The sequence below is a fragment of the Scyliorhinus canicula genome, chromosome 20, assembly GCF_902713615.1.
Source record: "Scyliorhinus canicula chromosome 20, sScyCan1.1, whole genome shotgun sequence".
In the NCBI taxonomy this organism is placed as follows: Eukaryota; Metazoa; Chordata; class Chondrichthyes; order Carcharhiniformes; family Scyliorhinidae; genus Scyliorhinus; species Scyliorhinus canicula.
In genome coordinates, this window is record NC_052165.1 from 1,572,475 (window position 1) to 1,597,323 (window position 24,849).

General features: G+C 48.6%; 1 protein-coding gene across 3 annotated transcripts in view; it reads left to right on the forward strand.

Moving 5' to 3' along the window:
- Nucleotides 1–24,849, forward strand: part of LOC119955312 — a 198,889-nt gene that overhangs the window by 171,894 nt on the left and 2,146 nt on the right. For all 3 annotated transcript variants that reach the window (XM_038781401.1, XM_038781399.1, XM_038781400.1), the window contains 3 exons: nucleotides 7,278–8,101; nucleotides 10,224–10,364; nucleotides 14,737–14,848. In XM_038781401.1, coding sequence (XP_038637329.1) covers nucleotides 7,278–8,101; nucleotides 10,224–10,364; nucleotides 14,737–14,848 — 1,077 coding nt within the window. The remainder of the gene's footprint in view (nucleotides 1–7,277; nucleotides 8,102–10,223; nucleotides 10,365–14,736; nucleotides 14,849–24,849) is intronic.

Consider the following 24,849-nt stretch of genomic DNA (forward strand, 5'->3'; position numbering starts at 1 on the left):
CCATGGTCCTGTAGCCAGGGGGCCATTGTCCTGTAGCCGGGGGGCCATGGTCCTGTAGCCAGGGGTCCATGGTCCTGTAGCCAGGGGGCCATGGTCCTGTAGCCAGGGGGCCATGGTCCTGTAGCCAGGGGGCCATGGTCCTGTAGCCAGGGGTCCATGGTGCTGCAGCCAGGGGGCCATGGTGCTGTAGCCAGGGGGCCATGGTGCTGTAGCCAGGGGGCCATGGTGCTGCAGCCTGGGGGCCATGGTGCTGTAGCCAGGGGGCCATTGTCCTGTAGCCAGGGGGCCATGGTGCTGTAGCCAGGGGGCCATGGTGCTGTAGCCAGGGGGCCATGGTCCTGTAGCCAGGGGGCCATGGTGCTGTAGCCAGGGGGCCATTGTCCTGTAGCCAGGGGGCCATGGTCCTGTAGCCAGGGGGCCATGGTGCTGCAGCCTGGGGGCCATTGTCCTGTAGCCAGGGGGCCATGGTGCTGCAGCCTGGGGGCCATGGTGCTGTAGCCAGGGGGCCATTGTCCTGTAGCCAGGGGGCCATTGTCCTGTAGCCAGGGGGCCATGGTCCTGTAGCCAGGGGGCCATGGCCCTGTAGCCAGGGGGCCATTGTCCTGTAGCCAGGGGGCCATGGTCCTGTAGCCAGGGGGCCATGGTGCTGTAGCCAGGGGGCCATTGTCCTGTAGCCAGGGGGCCATTGTCCTGTAGCCAGGGGGCCATTGTCCTGTAGCCAGGGGGCCATTGTCCTGTAGCCAGGGGGCCATGGTGCTGTAGCCAGGGGGCCATGGCCCTGTAGCCAGGGGGCCATGGTCCCGTAGCCAGGGGGCCATGATGGACAGCTCTGTCGTGCTGCCTCATCTGGTTCTAGGTTCAGAGAGTGGCTCCCACCACTGGGCTGGTTGAGTGTTTTGCTGGTGGCGATGAGCGTTGCCGTGGCGAGGGCCCTGGACGGTTGTTCCTGTACAGGAGCTCTCCTCCATCCTAGTCCATTCGGTGTTTAGGGTCCTTCCCCCACCTCCTCACTCTCTAGGCCGTGGCGGTGGTGGTGTTGCAATTTCGGCCAGGCCCCCCAAGTTTCTGCTTCTTTGTAATACCGTTTTGGAGATTCTTCACACCCCCCCCCCCTCCCACCCCCCCACCCCCCCTTCAACCTCACCACACACACACAAACTGTATAAAATCCCATAGAGAAGCAGCGGGAGTAGAGAATCCCGTTGTCAGTGAATGGCGTGTTGCCAAGAATCAAGGGGGCTGTCCTGCGTATATACGTTTGCTGATCCATTTATTCCCGCAGCCTCTTAAAATTGGTCTACAAGGTTAGACTTCAGAAAAGTTTGGCATAGTTGCATTCCCTGATCAGCGACACCCACAACCCAATAATAACTGTATTAAAATGTACCTGAGGAGGACTAATTTTCAGATGGTGGGAAGGATGTGTGGGACTAGCTTTTGAAAAGGTTTCATACAGGCAATGATGGGCCGAATAACCACCCTTTGGGCTATAATAGTCAACAATTCTTTAATTCTACTTATAGCCATGTTATTAAATCTGAATTTAGCGAAATCATTTGAGAACACCTTCAATAAATCATCTTTAAAACAGCTGGTATTTTCACATTTACTCACTTCTCTGAAGCAAGAAGATTCCGGTTTCATCTTAAAAAGCTATGGGCAGAATCGTGATGAGGAGTTGGGGATTTCATCTGCGGCTAGGTGGCTGACATGAAACTTGAACTCTGGGTTTTTTGGAAGGTCCACTGGACCACATGCCAATCAGGCAAGCGCGAGGCCAGCAGTTGACCTTGCTCTGGAATCAAGGCCCCAGGGGTGAAGGTCCCACTGGCCTGTGCTCAGCAGCACCACACGGAAGGCCATGGTTGCTGCAGCAAAAACATCCACTGGAGTCCCAGGATCATGGAATGACCTAGGCCCAGCTAAGTCATAAGGGAGGAGGGGGGTTGGTTTTGTTGGGTGGGGGTTTCACTGAGAGAGGATTGTTGAGGGTGAGAAGCGAGGGAAGGGTGCCTCTCAGTGGAACCCACCCTCTTCTCAATGCCCAGCCCTCAAAGGTCACAAATAGTTCTGTGAATGCCCTCAAAGTGCCCTTTGTTGCTTGACATCAAGAAGGGCCAGTTTGGTCTCCTTCCTCTGAAAGACATAACTGTAACTGATAAATGTTACTCTCCGAAACAAATTTCAGATTGTAATCGTCTGTCAGAACCCTTGAAATCTAGTTGAGTGCACTTTCCATTTCAGAGATGCTTATTGCACATCAGTCTCGTCTCCAGAGAGATCCAGAATCTAGCCTCCCATGAGAGATTCGGAATCTAGTCTCCCATGAGAGATCCGGAATCTAGTCTCCCATAAGAGATCCGGAATCTAGCCTCCCATGAGAGATCCGGAATCTAGCCTCCCATGAGAGATCCGGAATCTAGTCTCCCATGAGAGATCCGGAATCTAGCCTCCCATGAGAGATCCGGAATCTAGTCTCCCATGAGAGATCCGGAATCTAGTCTCCCATGAGAGATCCGGAATCTAGTCTCCCATGAGAGATCCGGAATCTAGTCTCCCATGAGAGATCCGGAATCTAGCCTCCCATGAGAGATCCGGAATCTAGCCTCCCATGAGAGATCCGGAATCTAGTCTCCCATGAGAGATCCGGAATCTAGTCTCCCATGAGAGATCCGGAATCTAGTCTCCCATGAGTGATCCGGAATCTAGTCTCCCATGAGAGATCCGGAATCTAGTCTCCCATGAGAGATCCGGAATCTAGTCTCCCATGAGAGATCCGGAATCTAATCTCCCATGAGAGATCCGGAATCTAGCCTCCCATGAGAGATCCGGAATCTAGCCTCCCATGAGAGATCCGGAATCTAGCCTCCCATGAGAGATCCGGAATCTAGCCTCCCGTGAGAGATCCGGAATCTAGCCTCCCATGAGAGATCCGGAATCTAGTCTCCCATGAGAGATCCGGAATCTAGTCTCCCATGAGAGATCCGGAATCTAGTCTCCCATAAGAGATCCGGAATCTAGTCTCCCATGAGAGATCCGGAATCTAGTCTCCCATGAGAGATCCGGAATCTAGTCTCCCATGAGAGATCCGGAATCTAGCCTCCCATGAGAGATCTGGAATCTAGCCTCCCATGAGAGATCCGGAATCTAGTCTCCCATGAGAGATCCGGAATCTAATCTCCCATGAGAGATCCGGAATCTAGCCTCCCATGAGAGATCCGGAATCTAGTCTCCCATGAGAGATCCGGAATCTAGTCTCCCATGAGAGATCCAGAATCTAGTCTCCCATGAGTGATCCGGAATCTAGTCTCCCATGAGAGATCCGGAATCTAGTCTCCCATGAGAGATCCGGAATCTAGTCTCCCATGAGAGATCCGGAATCTAATCTCCCATGAGAGATCCGGAATCTAGCCTCCCATGAGAGATCCGGAATCTAGCCTCCCATGAGAGATCCGGAATCTAGCCTCCCATGAGAGATCCAGAATCTAGCCTCCCATGAGAGATCCGGAATCTAGTCTCCCATGAGAGATCCGGAATCTAGCCTCCTATGAGAGATCCGGAATCTAGCCTCCCATGAGAGATCCGGAATCTAGTCTCCCATGAGAGATCCGGAATCTAGTCTCCCATGAGAGATCCGGAATCTAGTCTCCCATGAGTGATCCGGAATCTAGTCTCCCATGAGAGATCCGGAATCTAGTCTCCCATGAGAGATCCGGAATCTAGTCTCCCATGAGAGATCCGGAATCTAATCTCCCATGAGAGATCCGGAATCTAGCCTCCCATGAGAGATCCGGAATCTAGCCTCACATGAGAGATCCGGAATCTAGCCTCCCATGAGAGATCCGGAATCTAGCCTCCCGTAAGAGATCCGGAATCTAGCCTCCCATGAGAGATCCGGAATCTAGTCTCCCATGAGAGATCCGGAATCTAGTCTCCCATGTGAGATCCGGAATCTAGTCTCCCATGAGAGATCCGGAATCTAATCTCCCATGAGAGATCCAGAATTTAGCCTCCCATGCGAGATCCGGAATCTAGTTTCCCATGAGAGATCCGGAATCTAGTCTCCCATGAGAGATCCGGAATCTAGCCTCCCATGAGAGATCCAGAATCTAGCCTCCCATGAGAGATCCGGAATCTAGTCTCCCATGAGAGATCCGGAATCTAGCCTCCCATGAGAGATCCAGAATCTAGCCTCCCATGAGGGATCCGGAATCTAGTCTCCCATGAGAGATCCGGAATCTAGTCTCCCATGAGAGATCCAAAGAACAAAGAACAAAGAAAATTACAGCACAAGAACAGGCCCTTCGGCCCTCCCAGCCTGCGCCGATCCAGATCCTTTATCTAAACCTGTTGCCTATTTTCCAAGGTTTACTTCCCTCTGTTCCCCGCCCGTTCATATATCTGTCCAGATGCATCTTAAATGATGCTATCGTGCCCGCCTCTACCACCTCTGCTGGCAAAGCATTCCAGGCACCCACCACCCTCTGCCTAAAAAACTTTCCACGCACGTCTCCAACACTCAGCCCGGCCGCACCAGGATAAAACATTCATTGGTCCCCTAAAAAAGCCCATGAGCTTCACGCAGTAAATGATGGTCCCGCCGGCTAATTCGCCGGGTCCTCGCCTGCCAGCTCCCCACTAACAAGGGGGAGCAACACTTAAACCGATCCTGCAGAGCAAACCCCAGACAACTGGCAGCCCCATCACCGAGGTGACCTGCCCTATGATTCGGGGCTGTGGGCCTAGCCAGATAGTTGGACACGGTCAAGTCCAGATAGGATGTTCTCCCGAGCGTCTCGGTCAGCCACAGGGAAGCAGTGACAGCGGCCGTCAGCTCAGAAAGCGTCACCAGGAGGATCGGCATCCAGTGCCTTAGAGAGATTGGCAACTTCCACTGGGCCACACGGGTGATTAGGCACCAGCCCCTTGGCACTGACCCCACCTGCCACCCCCTCCAGACAATGCGACTGGCACCACCAGTGCCCAGCACGTCCGGGGCCCGGCCCACCTTGTCCATGTGGCTCCCTCCACTTCCCCCTCCCCCCATACTCCCCCCACCCCTATGATGAATGAAGCGTGTGGCTAACAATGCCCCAAAACAGACGGCAGAGGGTCCAAACGGGCGGCAGGCACCAGACATCAGTGTCCTCACCTCCTGAGAGGAACGGGCCCTGGCGGTCATGGGCGGGCCGAGGACAGATCGGTCACTGACGTAGAGTTGGCTTACGCCGCAGAGGTGAGGATCCACTGGCCCCCACCCAGATGACCAGTCACATGTGCGTTGTCAATGCCATACCGACTGACCCATCCTTCCCACTGACCACATGTCCATTCTCCCGCAGGATCTCCATCCAACGATGCAAACCTACCCCCGCCTCCCATGAGAACACCTCGGAGCAGAGCTCCAAAGAGACCACCATATTCACGGCACAGCTATCGTCCCCAACCTCCACCAGAATAGAGACACACATTGGTGGGTGACAGTAGTGACAAACAGCAGTGTCTTTCACCCTGGGACCCTCATGTACCCCTTACCCCCCCTCGGCCCCACATCCCCGACCATCCAACCCACCCAGCCCATGCACCCACGGTCATAGTGGGGGCCCATGGTCGCCAGACCCCACACCCTGTAACCCTGATATCTGCACGCAACATTATCAGGACCAGGCGCTGGTCCCCTGATCGGTGCGCTCACCCACACTCTGGTCACAGAGATGTCTCCGGGGCTCAGGACCATCCCCTGGGTGTTCAGATGTTGACCGCTGCCTCCGTGGTGTTGCCTCCGGCAGTGTCCAGGCATCATGGTCTGATTGGGATGCCAGGGAATGACTCCCACACACTGCATGCTCTGCCCACACACAGGAATGCACTTGTGATGTGTGAAGTGCTCACTTAACTCCCATTGCCAATTCCCTATCAGCCTCGGCAGTGGTCGGTGGGCAGACGGCAGGGGCTGGGGCTGCCCCTGGGACGAGTACACATGACCCAGGGGATTGCATAATGGACCCTCGGGTAATCAGACACCCGCCCCACCCCCCAGCGATTTGGTCGACACCCCCCCTCCCCCCCCCCACCGCCCCGGCTGATGCCGGCCCACCTTGACCAAGGCAGATCTCCCCAGGAGCTCTCCCCTCTGAGCACCAGGGCAGGAACCTCCGTACCCCCGAGCTCATTGCCCAGGAGTGAGGATAGCTGCTCACCTCCTCGGCTCCCCGCAGCAGCTCTTCTGCCAGGTTCAGGTTTTTCAAAAGCCGTACTAATCGGGCGCCTGCGTGACCACTTGCTGGGATGACCACTGGCTCACGGGTTGAGGCCATGAGGTAGAGGGTCTTTCCCGTTAATTGAATGGAGATTGGCCTGAACTGCTGTTTATTGGTTTCTTGCTGCGGCAGGATTTCACCAACGGGAGCGGGCTGGTTAGAACGTACCATGATCGGTGCCTGGGGTGGTTCTTGATTCTGGGCTCTCCCGCCATCCAATGACCTCGTCGCGCTCTCACTCAGGCACAATGCAGTCAATAAATCACGTCACTGTATCGTTGTGTAACATTTGTGTAATAACTTTATTTGGTCTAATTTTTCAATTGCACAATACCACAAAATATTTTTTCAAAGATTTGTATTTATCCAGCTCCTCACATGACCACAGGGGATGGTGTCCCAAATTGCCCAACAGCCAATGAGGAGCTGCTGAGGTGTGCAGTCATTGTTGTCATGTGGGACACATGGCAGCCATTTAGTGCACAAAATACTCCCCAAAAAACATTGTGACAATGACCAGATTCTCTGTTACTGGAATGTCGACTGAGGAATAAAAATTGGCCGGGGGCATGGGGGCGATTTCCTCAGCTCTTCTTTGAAATAGCGTCTCAGGAACATAATAACATAAGAACTAGGAGCAGGAGTCGGCCATCTGGCCCCTCGAGCCTGCTCCGCCATTCAATGAGATCATGGCTGATCTTTTGCGGACTCAGCTCCACTTTCCGGCCCGAACACCATAACCCTTAATCCCTTTATTCTTCAAAAAACTATCTATCTTTACCTTAAAAACATTTAATCAAGGAGCCTCAACTGCTTCACTGGGCAAGGAATTCCATAGATTCACAACCCTTTGGGTGAAGAAGTTTCTCCTAATCATTTGTATTCATCCAAGAGGCAGATGGTGAGGCCTCAGTTTAATATCTCACCTGTTCAGTCACATTGCAATGAGCTGAATTATAAAGATGCAATGACTTTAATGAGAAGCACATCAACGTGTTTATCTTATTCATTTTACAGCAACTGTCAGTATTTGGAATTCAGCAAGTCGACTAAATGAGAAGAAAATACAGTCCCTTCGTCACCATTTATCTGACAATGTTCAAATGAAATCTTATCCTCGTCCCATTTCCTTTCCAGAGAAAAGCCAAGAGCTACGTTACTCCCAGCCTCTGCCTGAGAACAACCCAGAGGTCCCTAAATCCCATATCGTTACTTTGCCTGATAACAACAATGTAAATGCTCCTCATCCCCATTCCGGAGCTTTGCCCGAGGGCAATGCCATAGCTTATTATCCCTATCCTTTACCGAAGGTAAACAAACTAGATTCGCCTTTACGCCGTCCTCATCCTTTGCATCCTCAGAACAAACCAATTTTTACCCAAGATTTTCCTCGTCCCTATCTTGTAAATTCTCCTCACAACTATCCTACGAAAGCCAGTGTGATTATTCCTGAGATCCGTCCTTACCCTCATTCCTATCCTCATCCCTATCCCTTTATGAACAAAAACAAATTACTGCCTTTTAACTATCCGGAAATGGATCCCTCTTCAGAGCATGAGTCAGACGTAGAACCGGCCCATTCTCCAGAGAATGCGACAGAAATGGAACCTTATGGTTCCTTAGAGGATGAGCTCGAGCAAGACATTGATTCCTCTGCAGAGGACGACACAGAAAAGGACATGGTTCTTTCTTCAGAGAACCAGGTGCAAAAGGAACCTCCAATCACTGCGATCAATCTCCATGTCAAGCAAGCATCTTGTTTAATTGGGTGGATTTATAATAAGCAAATATCTGCCTGTTACAACTTTTTCCAAGTAAAAATGACTTGGATACAAGCCGAGGTAAGAGTCTGGATGTGCTTATTGTTACTTCACTTATTTAAATAGCTTTAATAAGAAAGAAAATAACATAAAATAATGTTCCATTTCTTTTTGTTTGTATGCATCTGATTAACAAAGTCCACTCTGTCACACGTGCAATATTATCTGCAAATTGTGCGGTAATTTAAAAATATGGGAGTTACATACAAAGCCTTTCTGGTTCTTGAAAACCTTGCAACAAGTAATTGATACTAGTGATATAGGATTACTGGATTTCTACAGCAAAGCTTCACTATAATAAGTAGCTACTTGTGTTGTTAAGAATGCAACTAAATACAGTAATGCAAGATATCAGATTCAATCCCCTTTTTGGACTGGATTAATAACTGCAGCAGCGTTACCTCTTCTTGGAGGAAAGGATCACGTGATAATTCCGAAAGATTGATCAATAGAATAAAAGAAGGAGCAGAGTTGATGTAATCATTACTGCACAGGTCGGCATTTTCAGGAAAGTGGGATAGATGGTGGAGTGCTGACAGAATCAGAGCTTGGATAAGGTTATATTTTATATTCTTCAAACTTCATTCCTTGGCTTCAAAGCAAGACTTGAAATTGCTGTCCAGTGAGAACTCCCAGGATTTATCTCTAAATATTTAATGAAATGTTTAACTATATAATGATTGATGTACTGGTCAATCTCCCAGGATTGTGCGCATGGTGCTCAGAATCAATTCCCTCCCACTTCCCGGTGTGGGACGTCCCAGGCGGGCAGCAGGCAAATTTTGTCTAACCTCCTCAGTTGCCCAATTGTAGCATTGCGCCAGTGGGCCCCACTCTGGTGGCCGATGAACACTCTATAGGTCCCAGCAGCCTGCTTCCTTATCACATATTCCGGCCAGTCTATACATTGGCAGCTTTGCTCCTGTTAAATAGGAGACGCACTCCACAGAAGGAAGCTGTCAATACTACAAGAAGACGTTAAATAGATGAAGTCCAGTGGAAGAGAGAGGGCTTTGAAGTTTGCGGATATAGTGCTCAAGGCCCCAGTAATGGAAGTTGAAAAGGGGAGAGAAGCCAAGAAGCTAGAGGCTTTGGGTGCCTGGGGGCACAACTTGCATAGGTTTGATGCACCCACTCCACTTCCATGGACATATTGTGGCCTGAGTGGATGCTTTGGGTAGCAGGGTAGCATGGTGGTTAGCATAAATGCTTCACAGCTCCAGGGTCCCAAGTTCGATTCCCGGCTGGGTCACTGTCTGTGTGGAGTCTGCACGTCCTCCCCCTGTGTGCGTGGGTTTCCTCCGGGTGCTCCGGTTTCCTCCCACAGTCCAAAGATGTGCGGGTTAGGTGGATTGGCTATGCTAAATTGCCCGTAGTGTCCTAATAAAATGTAAGGTTAAGGGGGTGGTTGTTGGGTTACGGGTATAGGGTGGATACGTGGGTTTGAGTAGGGTGATCAAGGCTCGGCACAACATTGAGGGCCGAAGGGCCTGTTCTGTGCTGTACTGTTCTATGTTCTATGTGCTGTACTCCTCTCAGCCCAGGTCTAACTGATCTCCACTGCAAGCTGCCAAACACACACGTCGTCTGGCTTCTCAGCACTGATCTAAAGGCATAGGGAGGATCACATCAGAGCAGGCAGCATGGTAGCATAGTGGTTAGCACAATTGCTTCACAGCTCCAGGTTCCCAGTTCGATTCCCGGCTGGGTCACTGTCTGTGCGGAGTCTGCACATCCTCCCCGTGTGTGCATGGGTTTCCTCCGGGTGCTCCGGTTTCCTCCCACACTCCAAAGATGTGCTGGTTAGGTGGATTGGCCAGGCTAAATTGTCCTTAGTGTCCAAAATTGCCCTTAGTGTTGGGTGGGGTTACTGGGTTATGGGGATAGGGTGGAGGTGTGGACCTTGGGTAGGGTGCTCTTTCCAGGAGCCGGTGGAGACTCGATGGGCCGAATGGCCTCCTTCTGCACTGTAAATTCTGTGATCAATCGTCCAGAGCCCAGGCACCTCACAACAATCCTGCTGGAGATATTATTAGTTTTATCTTTATTGAAAATGGGTGGGAATCTGCAGCCATATTAAAGGTGATGGAACGAAACTGAGCAATGAAAAATAGATCACACAGTATTTTATTTCAATTTCAAGATGGCGTGTCAAAACTATGCAGCAGGCGGTCATCTTACCTCCATCCACAACGACGATCACAATCATTTCATTCGGGGTTTGATAAAGCAAAGGAATCCAAAGGAACCCAGCGCTTGGATTGGGCTGAGTGATTGCCACAAGGTAAAGATGATGGGATGATTGGACATTTACTGTCACAGCAACATTCATATATTAACCAAACATCTCAATGTTTCTACAAATATCATCGTTTACCATGAATGAAGCAACAGAATGTGTCATAAATAATCCAGACAATCACCCTCTAAACCAGCCGTCCCCTGGACCCCAATCACAGCACTTCCCTCTCCCCTCCTATCCTGGACCTCCTCCTTCTCAAGAAATCCACCCTATGTTATGCAATTCATTGGAATTGCTCTTTCTTGATTCCAATCTTATCTATATGAAGATTGTTATAGACTTTGTAACATACCATCCAGTTACTTCGAGAAACCCCATCCTTGCCCCTTTCTCCCTCATCTACAAGCTGCCTTGACGTGAATCTTTCAAATAAACATTGACAATGCTCAGTTCTGTTTCTCCACTATCTCTGTAGACGGTTCCACTGATTCAGTGATGTTAGATTACAGACACCCAGTCCTGGCGGAGACCCAGGGTGGAATTCTTCCATCTGGGACTAGGGCATGAGGCAGGGGCGGAAACGGGGAGTGTTTGCCACTGCAGAGGCCAATGGGAAGGCACGCCATAACCTCCAGCCCAAATCTCATTCATTATGCACCTGGGCATTTAACGCCATATTCTTGGTGCAGTGATGATGATACCATGCGTGCCGCCGACATATCTGGGTGCCATGGTGAAATCATACCCAACTTCACTCATGCATCGGTGAAGAAAGAAGATGGATTCCGCGAAAAGAAGATGGATCTCCAGGAACACACTGAGACTGGAAAGTGGACCTCCTGAATCTGAAGATCCACCTGGAGATACTCCCCCACCAACTTCATTCAGCGGTCCAGGATTGCTGGCTGGCCTCCATTCCGAACTCCACCTCCAGGATTGCCGTGAGGTGTGAACCTGGTGAACTTCACTTCATCGATGAAGTTGGGGTCCGCCGATGCTGCTTTCACTGAGATTTAAATGCTTTGCTGTGACATATTGATCCTCCTCTGAATCTATGGCCAAGCTGGTGCCCCGAGGCGAGACCAGGTGGAAAGGTGGAAGACATATGCAATATTTTCCAGGGGGGGGGGGGTGCTCAAAGCTACCAGAGGAAGGCTGGAGGGTAATAGTAAGTCAGGGAACTTGGTGAGGATGGGGTGAATCTGGCGGGTGATATTGCAGATTGGAAGCTGGCCTCCCATTGAGAAGTCCAGAAGTTGCATTATTACCTTGGAATAATACTTTGAAAAATAACATTTGAAACAAATCCCTCGGGGAGGGGTCTGAGGCATGTGGGAGGAGCCTAAAACTAAAACTTTGGGCAGATTGAAGGTGGGAACCCGAATAATTATCTGCTGAAGACGTCAAGATCAAGGTTCATCTGAGCACTGATGTTGTGGGTCCAATGTCCATTGACTGACTATTGCTCTTTTACTAATGGTGCACATTCAGCTGAGAATCTCTTGTTTTGGAGCTAGATCTGAGTCACCCTGATTGGCCGTGTGTTCCTGTAAAAGACGAAAGAGCCTAGGGCCAGGGCTGTTGGATAGAAGCTACATGTGCTCTACAAGCATCAAGATTGCCATGTTAATGACCATGGCTGACAGGGCATAAAGATCATCATGTCATTAGAATAAGGCTAGCTTAGTGTTGAGGCTAAGCTGACATTAGCCTGACTGAGGTTATGACACATGTGTGCACTCACCCTGATCCACATCCTCTTTGTAAAAGCACAGTCATGTCGGAGGGGGGTGTTCAGCACAAGTGGACCTTCAGGATGTGCTTCCACTGCAAGGGGTGACCTCGGGTGGCATGTCTAGTTTGAGGGCAGCCTAAATGGCCTTCACCCTGATTTTCGAGCTTGCAGATGGAGGGAGAGCCTTCAAAGGTAAGGTGCAATGATGTCTCAAATATATTGGTCAACAGATACAAGGAGAAGTGGAAAATGCAAACTGCAGGTCATGCTACCTTTTTGATAGCTTGGAAATGACTGGAAGCACCATTATCCTGAGGTACAAAAACCTCGTGGTCGCAGAAAGATCTGGACACTGATAAGGAAGGACCAAATCCACAAACATATTCTGTTCTATCAAGGATGATCAGAAGATGCTGTTCCTGCATGGAGATCAGTGAAAGACAGCTGCAAATGCCTTTGCTTGTCTCGGGATGTGATAGCTCATATTTGCTGCATTCTCCGTGAGGGTTCACGTTGCAAGGTCTTGGAGGTCATCGAATGGCAGCAGTATGCCTCAAGCTTGCTGCTGCACTCAACTCTGACCAGTGGATCTTTCCAATGTGAACCTTAAAGTATCTCCTAATCAGTAACACATAAATACAAAAGGGAGGTGATTGATGCCCGTTTCAATTACCTACAGTTCCACATGGGCAAAGCAAGCGAGGCGACCAGAGCTGTGGGAATTGCTGCACTCATATGACTTTGAGAGCTCTCTGGAAGCAGCCAATGTGATTCATAAACTAAAAGATTTCACTCTCTAAAAGTTCAGTGATGATAGAATGGGGATCATGCATGTTTGTGCTCTATACCCTGGGAGCTCTCATGGCTCTTGCATCTTGAGTCACTTGCATGTACTTTGATATCTTTGAGGTCCCTCAGGGGGTAGATGGTTGGTTCTTTGATGGAGACTTTGATACACTAATACTCTGGAGACAGATATCGGACAGACTCCTTCATTCTTCATTCAGTCTGGTGACTGCTTCTGACAACTCTGTCTGATGTTCCCCTGCCTGTATTTACATCTCCAGTGTCAGTCTTTGGGCTGATTTGAGAATCTCATCATCAGACTCCACCAGACCAGCTGTCTAGCCAAGTGACAACTTGACTGGGAGCTGGTTTAGCTCAGTGGGCGGGACAGCTGGTTGGTGATGCAGAGCGAGGCCAGCAGCGTGGGCTCCATTCCCCGTACCGGCTGAGGTTATTCATGAAGGCCGCGCCTTCTCAACCTTGCCTCTTGTCTGAAGTGTGGTGACCCTCAGGTTAAATCACCACCAGTCAGCTCTCCCCCCCCCCTCAAAGGGGAAAGCAGCCGATGGTCATCCGGGACTATGGCGGCTTTACAATGGAGAAGCAGCAGAGCAGACACTGATTGCCCTGTTATGAGATTCAACAAACTCTTCACTGCTGCGTGATTAATGACTGAAAACCCACCTCACCGCCAGGCAGGAATCACACCAATCTTCCCATCCATCACCACACCTAAATCTACAAAATGGAAAGCTCCGCCCCTTGGTTATCATGGGCGTGATTCTCCGTTACTGACGCCGATATCAGAATCGGCGATTGGGCGGAGAATCCCTTCTGATGCCCAAATCGGGGGGGGGCATATTTTTATCGTCAACCCCGCGTGGCGGCTGCAGACTGTGTCCAGTGCCACCACATTCGGGAGTGGGGGGGGGGGGGGGGGGGGGGGGAGCTTCGGCGAGGGCTGGGGGTGCTGGTGGGAGGTAGTCTGGGGTTGGCGTGGGGGTTACTGGGGGTCATTATTTGAAAGGCCGGGTCCGCAGGCACAGCCACGGACCCGGCTATTCTCCAGCTGTTTTTGCCGTGCGAGCCGGGAGCTTTACCGACACGGCTGCTGGCCCCTCAATGGTGCCAGAATCGGGGCAGCTGTTTTTGCCGTGCGAGCCGGGAGCTTTACCGACACGGCTGCTGGCCCCTCAATGGTCCCGGCTGCTGGCCCCTCAATGGTCCCGGCTGCTGGCCCCTCAATGGTCCCAGAATCGGGGCAGCTGTTCTGCCCTTTTTTCTGGCGTAAATGCCACTGTTCCCACGCCACCATCAGCATTTAGTCTGCAAATGGGAGAATCCAGCCCCTCCTTTCTCCCCTCCAGCACTAATTCTATAACCTTGACATCGATTCTCTCCCTGATCTCTCAGGCAACCAGGACCAAACTGAATTTCTGATTCTTTCCCAAAAATTCACAAAGATTCTTTCCCATCACCACTCTGTTCACCAAAAACATCTTCAAGCTCAAACTTCCCTTTCCTCTGATTTTGGCCTCTTGTGGTTTCTTCCACTTCCTTTGCCTTACAGCTCCTTCAGAAGCCTAAAGCTCGTCATCTGTGATTCTCTCCGTAAACCTCTTCACTTGTTCTTTACCTTTAAGGTCATCCTCAAGCCCTCTTTAATCACTTTTTGCTCACCCAGATCACCCCCTCTTTGGATTATTATCTGTTTTTTGATGGGGGATTCTGAGGAACATTACTCACGTTCCTGTATAAGCACAGGTTTTGTTGCATGTGTCGTGGTCGAGGTGTAACTTTCCCAGTGATGCTGACTGTAATTTCCAGCTCCATGTTATGTGACTGATATTTTGATGGACATTGATATCCTGAATTAAATTTTCTCTGATGAAGGAGGGCACTTACCTGTGGACTGATGGATCCATGTTGGATTTCGGAAAGTGGTGCGAAAACCAACCTGACGATGAAACAGAGACTGAAAACTGTGTGAACATCAATTCTGAAGGTACATTCAGATTGTAAACTGTCTTGTGACGTCTAATAGTTGCACATGAATTTCAGAAGCATGAAGCTGTCGGTTCACATTTATTATGATTCTGAGTCATAGAATTTACAGAGCAGAAGGAGGCCTTTCGGCCCATTGAGTCTGTACCGGCCCTTGGAAAGATCACTCTACATAGGCCCACTCCCCCACCCTATCCCCGTGATCCATTAACCCCACCTAACCTTTTGGGTGTTAAGGGGCAATTTTAACATGGCCAATCTACATTTTTGGGATGTGGGAGGAAACGGGAGCACCCGGAATAAACCCATGCAGACAGGGGGAGAACGTGCAGACCCCGCACAGACAGTCACCCGAGGTTGGAATTGAACTGGGGTTCCTGGAGCTGTGAGGCAGCAGTGCTAACCAGTGTGTCACTGTGTCGCCCAATAGTTAGAATGTAATAGAATCTCTACAGTGCAGAAGGAGGCCATTTGGCCCATCAAGTCTGCGCCGACTCTCTGAAAGAGCACCATACCTCAGCCTACCCCCCCACCCTAACCCTGTAACCCACCTAACCTTTTGGACACTAAGAGGCAATTTAGGGGCAATTTAGCATGGCCAATCCATCTAACCTGCACATCTTTAGACTGTGGGAGGAAACCGGAGCACCCGGAGGAAAACCAGGCAGACACGGGGAGAAAGTACAAACCCCACACAGACAGTGACCCGAGGTTGGAATTGAACCAGGGTTCCTGGTGCTGTGAGGCAGCAGTGCTAACCACTGTGCCACCCGGTGAAATTAGATAATGGGGTACATTTTCACCCAACCTGGTCACCATAATACTTGGCGATCAGAAGTACAAAGGTGGATATTTAACCAGCATTACAATGAGAAACTACCTGATTTGAGCTGTACATTATTAGTATTGAGCTTTTGTTTAAGATACACGTTGATTCTGAAGAGTTTCTCTATGATTGTATTGTCCAAACATCTGTCAGATAAAATCATTTTTAAGGTGGCCGGATTCTCCATTCAGCCGCAGAATGGAGCGTCCCCTGAAAAATGGGTTCGGCGCCGGGCGCCAGACCCGCCGTTATGACCGGCGGAGGATCTAAGCATTTCTGCCATGATGATAAAGGAGGTGAAACCACTTTGCTCCTTTGATGTGGTGAGAAGCTGTCAATCATAGCAAGAGTGTTTATAAACATTATGGTTAGCATCAGAGCAGAGTATTTGAGATGCATTTAAGCATGAAGGGTAAGATCAATAAGCAAATCAGCAAGCAGTTCTGCCTGACCCATTAAACCGTCAATCACAGGCTAATTAAAGGTTTCTCACTGAGAAATTGAATGGAAGTTTTGCATTTCAAAGGGACTCTGGGGATTTGAAGCCTTTTCAAGTGTTGTGGTCTTTCCAGAAAGCCTCTGACATTCGTCTTAGCTGCTGATTTGAAGGCTTTTGTCTGGGGGAGCAGATGTGAGGAAAGGGAAAGTGTTTCTGCATTGCTTCCTCAGCGGCTGCCTGGACTGCTGAGGAGGGCGACTCAGATTTGAAACCCATTGACCAAGAGGATGCTGTTGGTCCGAGCGCTGCCTGAGATCGCCATGTCAAGGTGATCTTCAGGTTGGCCAAGGCTGGGAGGGGCAGATGGGACCCTGGACCGGGGCTCCCGGGCTCAACCCGTCACCCTCAGCCCGAGCCCACCCACCCTCCAGGACCTTTAACCCCCACATGCAGCCTGGAAGCAGCAGAGGGGCAATTTAAGAGTCTTGACCCTCTTGACACCCCTTGGGGTCATCCATGCCAGGCTCGGCTTCACTGCCAGGGTGTAGGTGCCAGGGAGCCGCGCACAATTGACAATGCCGGGGGTGGGGACTGATGGGGGTGCCTGATATAGTGTCCCGAGGGGGTCTGGTGGGGTGGGGGGATGGCTAATGAAGATGCTGGGGGGGACAGGTATTGCTTTGTGGGGACAGAGGGGGCCTGCTAGCTTTGTGACCAGGCGACCGCTCAAAATGGCAGCCCGAAAGCAAGATTCAGATGGAATATGGTGAACCCACCCCATGCATAAATTTGCACAGTTAAGGAGTGAGACGCGCACCTAGGTGCTGTTCCCAGTGGCAGCGCCAACTTGCTGCCATTCTCCAATAGTGAGAGCACTTAGGGCTGAATTCTCCGATTCTGCGGCTATGCCCATATGATCCGTCTGGTCTTACAACCAAAATGTCGGCGCCTGCACTGATGCACCACCCGGTGGGGGACCCACAGCCGCGCCGCGTAAAGCCCCGGCTTAACCTGCCTTAACCGTCGCCACGCATGCGCACAATGGAGGCGCGGCGGTCACCCTGTACAACATGGTGCTGGCTTCCCGTGGCCCCGGCCTGCCAAAAACTGTCCCCCCTCACCTCCCACCAGTCCTCCCTGACCCCCCCTCAGCCCCCTCAGCCAGTGGAACACTCCCCCCCTCCCCCACCCCCCTCCCCGACTGTGGGGGCGCTGCACACAGTCCGCAGCCACCACACGAGGTCTCTGTAAGTTGTGAGGTACACGTGTCCCACACCATTGGGGACTTGGCCCATCCGGGGCGGAGCATCGGGGGAGGGCCTCAGGTGATATCCTGAGGCCGTCCCGGCAAAATGCGTTTTTGACGGAGAATGAGGAAAAGAGCGCATTCCCAATTCCAGCCTCAATACACATTCTCCGGCCAATCGGCGAGTGTGATTTCAGCATCGGAGATCGGAGAATCCAGCCCTTAAACCAATGGAGAGTCCCGGCCGTTGTAAATCTATTGTAGACTAATTCTATAAGAAGCAGCTACAGTATCTGAAACCAAAAGGGAAAATGCTGGAAAATCCCAGCAATTCTGGCAGCATCTGTAGGGAGAGGAAAGAACGAGGCCGGGATTCTCCCTTCCGGGGGTGAAGTCCCCACGCAGGCGGGAAAAGCGGCGCCAACCACTCCGGCGTTAATGGGCCCCCAAGGTGAGGAATTCTCACCTATCTCGGGGGCTAGGTGGACGCCGGAGGGGTTGGCGCCGCTCCAGCCGGCGGCGAAGGGACTGCGTGAGTTTGCGCATGCACGAAACGGCTGTCGTGATTTTGCGCATGCGCAGACCGGCCGTCATATTTTGGCGCATGCCTGGGGGGCTCTCATCTCCGTGCCGGCCATGGCCAAGCCCGACAGGGGCCTGGTGGGAAAGGAAGAAGTGCCCCCAAGGCACAGGCCTGCCCGCAGATCAGTCGGCCACAATCGCGGGCCAGGCCGCCGTGGGAGCCCCCTTTGGCTCAGATCCCCCTGTGACGTTCCGAGGACCGCCAACGCTGACTTACCTGCCAGGTCCTGCTGTGTGGCACCATACATAACCCACGCCAAAAACAGACGGCCACACAGCCCATTGGGGCCCAGAGAATTGCCAGGGGGGGCCGCTGCCAACGACCCCTGACCAGCATGGCGGGAATCCCGCCCCCGCCCGTTAAACTGCGCCGGAGAATACGGCAGCCGGCGTTGGGGCAGTGGGGCGAGATTCGTACCAGGAATTCTCCGACACCACGCCCACAATCTTTCGAGTCTATATGACCCATTGACAAAGCTGAAAGACAGAGAAAGTGGGAAATATTTATACTGTGGGGGATGAGGGAATGAAAGATGAGTCATAGCCACAGAAACCAAGGGTAAAAGGTGCTAAATCAGTCCCAAGAGAGAATAAAAGGTGTGAAAGGGCAAACAGCAGATAAACTAACATCAGAGGGTAAACATTGACAGATGTAGATGTGGGGGAGGGAAGGGGGAGAAAAGGTGAGAGGGGAGATAAAATCGGGAGGGGGGAATATATAAAGAAAGACAAGAAGGAAATAAAAGGTAATAGACAGTTAAAATGAAATGGGATGAAAACAAATGGGTCGAGGTGGGGTAGAGCTCATCATCTGAAGTTGTTGAACTCAATCTTAAGTCCGGAAGGCTGTAACGTGCCGAACCGAAAGATGAGATGTTGTTCCTCCAGTTTGCGTTGAGCTTCACTGGAACTTGCAGCAGGCCAAGAACACACATGGGGGCATGGGAGCAGGGTCTTTTGTTAAAATGGCAAGCAACGGGAAGGTCTGGGTCCTGAATGCGCACAGACTGAAGGTGTTCAGCAAAGTGTTATGGGCCAGGGTTTAGAGAACCCCAAAGTGTATCATGGAGTTCACAGGACCCACAACTTTTAATAGATTGTGGTATGGGGAGCACATGGCCCACTCTACAGGTGTGGGTACAGCAGAAATGGAAAAGTATATTTTAAAGCAGAACAATGTTTATTCTTTGAACTCAAGTTAAGCTTTTTAAAACATACAATAAACATCTTAGCAACCATCAATTCAAATGCAACCCCTAAAGAATACAACACTAAGCAATCCTTAATAACTTCCCAAACAACATCCAGAAGACAAAATACTCTTTTAGCACAAATACCAGGTTTAAATTCTCTAATGAGAGCAGTTATCCCTTTGAAATCACCCAAATGAACACTCTTTAGCTTGTAGAGAGATCAATGCACATCTGCTGGCTTTCACTGCTGCTCTTCTCTCTGAAAACAAAACTAAAACCTACTCTATAGCAGCCTTCTCAAAAACAAAAGTAAAGCAGACAGACAGCCCAGCTCCACCCATTCTCTGACATCATTGCAGTAATAAACACCCATTTCTTAAAGGTACACCCACTAGTTATTCTATAAAAAAACACCCATTTCTTAAAGGTACTCTCACATGACACCTCACCCCAAGAAAAAAAAATCCATCAACTTCAAGGTGGTTTCATTTTTCACCTTTTCACTATCCTTTGAGAAATGCACACAGTAAATATACCTTTTCGTTTCAAAAAAACAACACACGCAAATAGGTACAATAATATAGTCCATTATTGTTCTTCCTCCAACTGCAATCCCTCTCGATTGACAGTCTCTTTGAACAAGAAGGTCTCTGCACGATTCATCCAGTTCTCTACACCTCGGCATTTCTCTTTAAAGTCAGATACTTTAGTTCAATCTGATCACAGAGTCCCTTGTAATTCTCCAACACAGGAGCATTGGTTATCACAGCTTTCAGGCCTGTTGAAAGTCCGCTGTCTACTGAAATTTTCGACGTTTCTTCACCAATTCCATCAGTGGAGCAACCACGCTACAAACATATGACACAAATGTTCGATCAAATCCACTCATGTCAGAAAATCGCATTATTTCCCATCGTCTTGATGATATTGGAAACTCCTCAATAACTGTTGTCTTCACATCCCGTGGGACCATTCGACCCTCTCCATTCGTATGGCCAAGGAAAGTGACTTGGGCTTTTCCAAATTCACTTTTGGCTAGGTTTATCACCAAACCCGCCTCCTGAAGTCGATCAAATAACTCCATCAGATGTTTTAAATGTTCTTTCCATGTCTGGCTGAAAAGTACCAGATCATCGATGTATACCGCACAATTTGGGTAATCCTGAAACAACTTTGTTAGTTAACCGTTGAAATGTGGCTGGGGCGTTTTTCACGCCAAATGGCATAACTTTGAATTGGTATATACCATCTGGAGTCACAAAAGCTGAAATCTCCTTCACCCTTTTGGATAAAGGTACCTGCCAGTAACCTTTAAGTAAATCCAATTTTGAAATAAAAGCTGATTGTCCCACTTCCTCAATACAATCCTTCAAACGTGGGATAGGATAGAGTCCATTCTTGTAACTGCATTCCCCTTTCTGTAGTCCACACACAGCCGTTGGGTAAAGTCTGGTTTAGGTACCATCACTATGGGTGATCTCCATTGGCTGCAACCCACTTCAATTATGCCATTTTTAAACATACTCTCAATCTCTTTCTTAACCTGTGCCAATTTTAAAGGGTTAAGTCTGTATAGATGTTGTTTGATCGGAACAGCATTTCCCACATCTATATCATGTGTAGCCATTTTAGTACTTCCCAATTTATCTCCACAAACTTGCAGACATGATATCAATAACTTTTTCAGGTCAGTTCGTTTTTCCTCTGGAAGGTAACTCAACAATTTATCCCAATTTTTAAGAACATCCTCATTTTCCAATTTAATTTGAGGTATGTCAAATTCACAGTCATCTGGATTTGGTTCACCACTTTGAGTTAGAATCATTAAAACTTCCTTTTTCTCTGCTTTCCTTTCAAAGTACCTTTTAAGCATATTCACATGACACATTCGGTGAGTCTTCCTTCTATCTGGTGTTTTTACCACATAATTCACCTCACTTAATTTTCTTTCAATCTGATAAAGTCTGCAAAACCTAGCTTTTAAAGGCTCCCCTACCATTGGTAACAACACTAAAACTCCATCTCCACTGGAAAAACTACGAACTTTGGATTTCTTGTCCACTACCCGTTTCATCGCATTGTGTGCAACTTTTAAATGCTGTCTAGCCAATTCACCTGCTCTATTTAATCGTTCCCTAAAATTTGACACGTAATCCAATAATGTAATTTCCGATTTCTCATCCACCAATTTTTCCTTAATCAATTTAAGTGGTCCTCTTACCTCATGACCATAAATTAGTTCAAAAGGACTGAATTTGGTTGACTCATTAGGTCCATCCCTAATTACAAACAGTACAAATGGAATTCCTTTATCTCAATCCTCTGGATAATCATGACAATAAGCCCCCAACATTGCCTTTAATGTCTGATGCCACCTTTCTAACGCTCCCTGCAATTCTATATGGTACGCAGTTGATTTAAATTGTTTTATTCCTAATCTATCCATAACTTCTTTGAATTTACCTTGAGGTAAAATTTGATCCTTGATCCGATTGCATTTCTGTGGGTGATCCATATCTATTAAAGAATTTAAGTAACTCCTCCATAATCTTTTGAGCTATAATATTGCGTACTGGAATGGCCTCAGAAACCTACTAGACACATCCATTATCGTCAAAAGATATTGATTCCCACTTTTTGTTTTAGGAAGCGGTCCTACGCAATCAATTAGGACCCTTGTAAAAGGTTCCTCAAATGCTGGAATGGGTATTAAGGGCGCTGGTTTTATCACTGCTTGAGGTTTCCCTATCATTTGACATATGTGACATGATTGACAAAATTTAACTACGTCTTTATGTAGCCCAGGCCAATAAAAATGTTTCTGGATTTTAGCTTGAGTTTTCCTTATTCCCAAATGACCTCCCACTGGTACCTCATGTGCAACACGCAACACCTCCTTTCTGTACCCTACCGGCAATTCCTCTTGATGAACTTCTGCCCACTTTTCATCCGCCTGCATATGTAAAGGTCTCCATTTTCTCAACAAGACATCACTTTTATGGTTATAACAATCTGGTATACACTCAGATTCCTCTTTCGTATATGCTTTCTGATACATCCATTTTATTTCTACATTTTCTGTTGTAACTACGCCAATTTTCCTGAACTAAAAATATCCGTCTCACCCTCCACCTTTTCTTGTTCTTCTTCAACCATCTGATCAAAAATCGTTTCTGATAATGGCACTTCAAGTTCATCTTCACTCATTGATTTCTCCTCTTGTATTAACTTGTGACTTTGCAACCTTGTTACTACACAATCTGGAAAAATCCCAAGGTTGTCGTCCTTTAACACTTCAGTTGTCTGATTTTCCACTGGCTTATCAACCACAGTAGGCATCACTCCCACCTGCGATCCAGCTATATCCTTACCCAAGATAAACTGTATTCCAGAACAAGATAGTTTCTCTATTACTCCTACTCGCACTTCACCACTCTTCACTGGACTTTCCAACCTTACCTTATATAATGGAATGCTACTTCTCTCACCCTGAATTCCACATATTACCATCTTTTCTGGCAATATTCTTCCCAAACTACGTAACTCCTCATCTCTTACCATTAAAGATTGACTAGCTCCTGTATCTCTTAAAATTGAGAGTTCCGCTACTCCTCCTGGTACACATGAGTAAACTTTACCCACACAAGTAAATTCTTGAAAGAGATCTGGCACCTTCTTATCAATTACCTTTTGGTCAGGCTGTACAATCTTTTGCACCTGCTTCGCTTCACTTGAGCTTTCCTTTATCACTTTAACAAACCCCACTGTCTCATCCTGTTTTACCACATCAGCCTTCCCAGTGCTTTTCTTCAACCACCAACACTGTGGCTTTACATGGCCTAGTTTATTACAGTGAAAACTGTTGAAACTTTTCATGTCTCTCCCACCCTCCTGGATTTCTTTTTTATTCTGAGCTACACTCTCCTTAATATCTCCCATCAGATCTTTACCTTTACCTTTACCACTTGAGTATTTCTCTTTTCCCCAGTTTCTATCCCTCACAGGATGAAACTGATATCGGAAACCAAGCTTTGATTTATGAACTAATTCATAATCATCTGCCATTTCTGCTGCTAATCTCACAGTTTTAACCCTCTGCTCTTCCACATGAATTCTCACTAGATCGGGAATTGAATTTTTAAACTTCTCCAAAAGTATAATTTCTCTGAGAGCTTCATACATTTGGTCTATGTTCAAAGCCCTTATTCACCTATCAAAATTACTCTGTTTGATCCTTTCAGACTCCATGTATCTTTGACCAAATTCTTTTGGCTGTAATCTTCAGGCACTAATTCATATGCTCCACAGATGGATGTTTTTCACCGCCTCTTACGTCCCAGATACCTCCTCCGGTAGTGATGCAAACACTTCACTAGCCCTACCTGCCAGCTTTGTTCGTATCAGTAAAACCCACATGTACCTTTGGGCAGACGCAGCATGGATTCATAAAGGGCAGGTCATGCCAAACTAATTTAGTGGAATTTTTTGAGGACATTACCAGTGCTGTAGATAACGGGGAACCAATGGATGTGGTATATCTGGATTTCCAGAAAGCCTTTGACAAGGTGCCACACAAAAGGTTGCTGCATAAGATAAAGATGCATGGCATTAAGGGTAAAGTAGTAGCATGGATAGAGGATTGGTTAATTAATAGAAAGCAAAGAGTGAGGATTAATGGGTGTATCTCTGGTTGGCAATCAGTAGCTAGTGGTGTCCCTCAGGGATCAGTGTTGGGCCCACAATTGTTCACAATTTACATTGATGATTTGGTGTTGGGGACCAAGGGCAATGTGTCCAAGTTTGCAGACGACACTAAGATGAGTGGTAAAGCGAAAAGTGCAGAGGTTACTGGGAGTCTGCAGAGGGATTTGGATAGGTTAAGTGAATGAGCAAGTGTCTGGCCCATTCAGGGGCGGAATACAATGTTGACAAATGTAAGGTTATCCATTTTGGTAGGAATAACTGCAAACGGGATTATTATTTAAATGATCAAATATTAAACATGCGGCCACGCGAGGTTGCAGAGCAGTAATAGGTGGTTAGAACCACACCGTCGGGAACTCAAAGAACAAAGACAAAGAACAAAGAAAATTACAGCACAGGAACAGGCCCTTCGGCCCTCCCAGCCTGCGCCGATCCAGATCCTTTATCTAAACCTGTTGCCTATTTTCCAAGGTCTACTTCTCTCTGTTCCCCACCCGTTCATATATCTGTCTAGATACATCTTAAATGATGCTATCATGCCCGCCTCTACCACCTCCGCTGGCAAAGCGTTCCAGGCACCCACCACCCTCTGCGTAAAAATCTTTCCACACACATCTCCCTTAAACTTTCCCCCTCTCACCTTGAAATCGTGACCCCTTGTAATTGACACCCCCACTCTTGGAAAAAGCTTGTTGCTATCCACCCTGTCCATACCTCTCATAATTTTGTAGACCTCAATCAGGTCTCCCCTCAACCTCCGTCTTTCCAATGAAAACAATCCTAATCTACTCAACCTTCCTTTCTTCATAGCTAGAACCCTCCATACCAGGCAACATCCTGGTGAACCTCCTCTGCACCCTCTCTAAAGCATCCACATCCTTCTGGTAATGTGGCGACCAGAACTGCGCGCAGTATTCCAAATGTGGCCTAACCAAAGTCCGATACAACTGTAACATGACCTGCCGACTCTTGTACTCAATACCCCGTCCGATGAAGGCAAGCATGCTGTATG